The sequence below is a fragment of the Aplysia californica genome, unplaced genomic scaffold, assembly GCF_000002075.1.
Source record: "Aplysia californica isolate F4 #8 unplaced genomic scaffold, AplCal3.0 scaffold00202, whole genome shotgun sequence".
Taxonomy (NCBI): Eukaryota; Metazoa; Mollusca; class Gastropoda; order Aplysiida; family Aplysiidae; genus Aplysia; species Aplysia californica.
Genome location: NW_004797472.1, coordinates 953438 through 956432, shown reverse-complemented (window position 1 = coordinate 956432; position 2995 = coordinate 953438). Strand labels below are relative to the sequence as shown.

At 39.0% G+C, this 2995-nt stretch overlaps 1 protein-coding gene and 1 long non-coding RNA gene across 3 annotated transcripts in view; one reads left to right on the top strand and one right to left on the bottom strand.

The window, feature by feature from the left end:
• The window catches only part of LOC101855102, a 21084-nt gene that overhangs the window by 2796 nt on the left and 15293 nt on the right, over positions 1-2995 (top strand). Inside the window, exon 2 of one of the 2 annotated variants that reach the window (XM_005099111.1) lies at positions 2535-2651. In XM_005099111.1, coding sequence (XP_005099168.1) covers positions 2597-2651 — 55 coding nt within the window. In that variant the 5' untranslated portion in view covers positions 2535-2596. Of the gene's footprint in view, positions 1-2529; positions 2652-2995 lie in introns of both variants that reach the window. The other variant, XM_005099110.3, reaches the window with a different exon arrangement.
• LOC106011867 overlaps positions 1-2995 on the bottom strand; it is a 30335-nt gene that overhangs the window by 14362 nt on the left and 12978 nt on the right. The window contains exon 2 of the long non-coding RNA XR_001184876.2: positions 1091-1225. This is a non-coding gene — a long non-coding RNA (uncharacterized LOC106011867). The remainder of the gene's footprint in view (positions 1-1090; positions 1226-2995) is intronic.

Below are 2995 nucleotides of genomic sequence, written 5' to 3'. Positions count from 1 at the left end.
CTTTCTTTCTCTCTCTCTCTCTCTCTCTCTCTCTCTCTCTCACTCACTCTCTTTGTACACGTGTGTAATTCTACATTTCTATCACTTTCCATAATGCGTCAGCCTACCTCAGAAAAAGGTAAAGCTGTTGTGAACAATCTGTCCTTCAGCATATGAAGGAGATAGATAGGTGTCACTTTCTAAACGTTCATGTCTCGTTTTTACTTCCGTCTCTTGTTCTAAGGCCTCCTTGTCATTTTTCCGGTTGCCATTTTTAGAGAATTTCTTTTCCATTGTCCCTATAGTTTATTATTCCCCACTTCTATTCATGTTGTCACGTTGTACGTTTACAAGGAACAATGGTGTACCGTCCCAGCCCCTTGACCATTCTTTTAAAAAGAAACAAAAAAACTTTCTAGCTAACCAGCCTCTGTTGTGTATCAGTTGGTATTTTCGTCAAGCCAACAATTATAGACTTGGGCCCAATTCTCAGGTGGGGAAGATTTGGCTATTTCATCGAGTTGAAGAAGCTCGCCTTCTCCATTTTAGTTTTAATAAGGTTTCACGGCGCTTGCAACTGGATAAGGTCATATGAGCGCCGAGGGGTGGGTGTCAACAGAGAAGTCTAAACGGGGAATCAGGCTTACTCTGCTCACCTCTCTAGCATCAACAGCACAAAGTCTACTTCGACTATCCAGGCCCCCCGGAAAATAGCAGTTCCCAAGAGTGTGACAAAGATGCAAAAGAAGTAGATCTTGAGGGAAAAAACGACGATAGTAAGGATGAGGAAAGAAAAGGCAGCAAAGTTATGGATCAGTATAACATTACCATCAGTAAATCTATAATTCCTGTTGTTGGACTAATACGAACATTCGATGAATGCGTTTGGCAAACTCACTAAATGAAGACGTGTGTCTGTCACAAACACGTACTGGTGTGTTTTTGTTTATTCTAATAATCAGTTTTATATCTTTACCTACCTAAACAATCGTAAGCGTCGTAAAACTCTTGCCAAACGACCTTTCCTTGGATGCCCGAAGGACAAGCCACATAATAAACAGAATAAAGAGAAGTTATGGCCTTCGGTTTCTACTTATATTATGATACGTACCTGTAGCCGACCCAAGACACCTGTCGCTCGCAGGAAGGTCACTCAGTGCTCCTGTCCCTCCATTTACTTGTTCTGTCCGTCTCGTCGTTTTGCTGTTCCTGAATATTCCATGGGCAATGAACCTACTCAGGGAACCTAAACAAACGGGTAACGGGGAAAGATCAGGGAAACGTAGCTTTTTTTAAGAGCATCCGAGCAAAGGAATGAATGGAGCACTGGCACTGGATGATGATGATGATGATGATGATGATGATGATGATGATGATGATGATGATGAATGGAACAGAAAAGTAATATTATGTGTTTTACAACCAAGGCACAGTGCACGCTAAGAAAATTTATACCGGCCGTACGGCTGCGAATATGCAAATGAAGTAAAGTTCGTCCTTGCGGTTCTCTTCTTCGGAAAGTGATGTCATACTTTGCAGTGGAAAAAACATTCCTTGAATGCGAGGAGCCTAACAGGCGAACATATAAATGACATTTATTTGAAAAGTCACTGTGCTGAAAAGCGTACATTTAAATTTGTCAAGCGGAAATTGACAAGGTCACTTTTAACCTCTCCGAGCATGTCGCACGGAACAAGTATGTATAGAACTCATTGTCTTCTTGCGCGTAAGAAAAACATAATTATGAACCCAACGTCCTGATTGATCAACAACAGCAACAACAAAAAAAGCCCACAGAAACAAACGAGCAAACAAATAAAACAGAAAAGCGCAACAAACAACAACAACAAACAACAGCAGCAACAACAACAACAAACAAATTGATGAAACTGCTAAGTGAAAAACTATTCTTACAAGTGAGCCTACGTTGTTTTGTAATAATGATAACAGAGAAAATAATAATAGTAATAGTGCTCTTTTCGTCAATGTTGTATCGATGTGATTGCTCCAAATTCAAGATTCCTCGTCATGGCAAACCAACTTGCTGTATGGAAATCACAGGACCGATCTCTAAAACAATACAAACTCACATTTCAGAAAATGAATGTTATATCCAAATAAACATAATAAAAATATGATACTTACAAAAGTACCAAAATACAAAACTATGAATTACTTTTATGTAAAGGTAGACGGGTTATTTAATCTAACTGATTCTACTTACTTATATAAATACTAACAGCATCAGTAAATTAGGAATCAATCTGACATTAACACACACACACACACACACACACACACACACACACACACACACACACACATAAAAAGGCACTAGATCACCAGAGCTAATTGTACACATGTATTCTATTCAAATCGTAACGCCTTGGCAGGATTAACTTTGCCAAGATATCAAGAGTTATTCCCCATAAATCACGATCTCCCGACAATGAAGTCATGTCATTCTATCGCGCTGTGTTGCTCAGAAACGAAGCGACGTTTCCCAAACTCTCTGGTTTCCCTTGATCTACTGACTTGTGTCTTTGTCAGGACAGTTGTGAACAGACCTTGTTCAGACGAAGACGCACATAAATTACAGGAGACTCCATCACCAACCATGTTGCAGCTGGCTTTTGTTGTAGCCTTCTTTGCGGCAGTCTCAGCTGAGCAAGGTAAAGTCGTCGTTTTCGTCATTGCCGTCGTCATCATCATCATCATCATCATCATCATCATCATCATCATCATCATCATCATCATCATCATCATCATCATCATTGATAAGTAAACCTATGGAGACTTGGTAATTAACAACCAGAATGTAATATTGATTTCCTGTCGTATATTGCACCTTCATCTTCATCTTGATCGTTGTTTTAAGCACATTTTTTTTTAATTGGTGGAGACTGGAGTATTTCAATATCTTTAACAATATAAAACAATACTATCAAATAAGATTTTTAAGTTCATCATCATCATCATCATCATCATCATCATCATCATCATCATCATCATCATC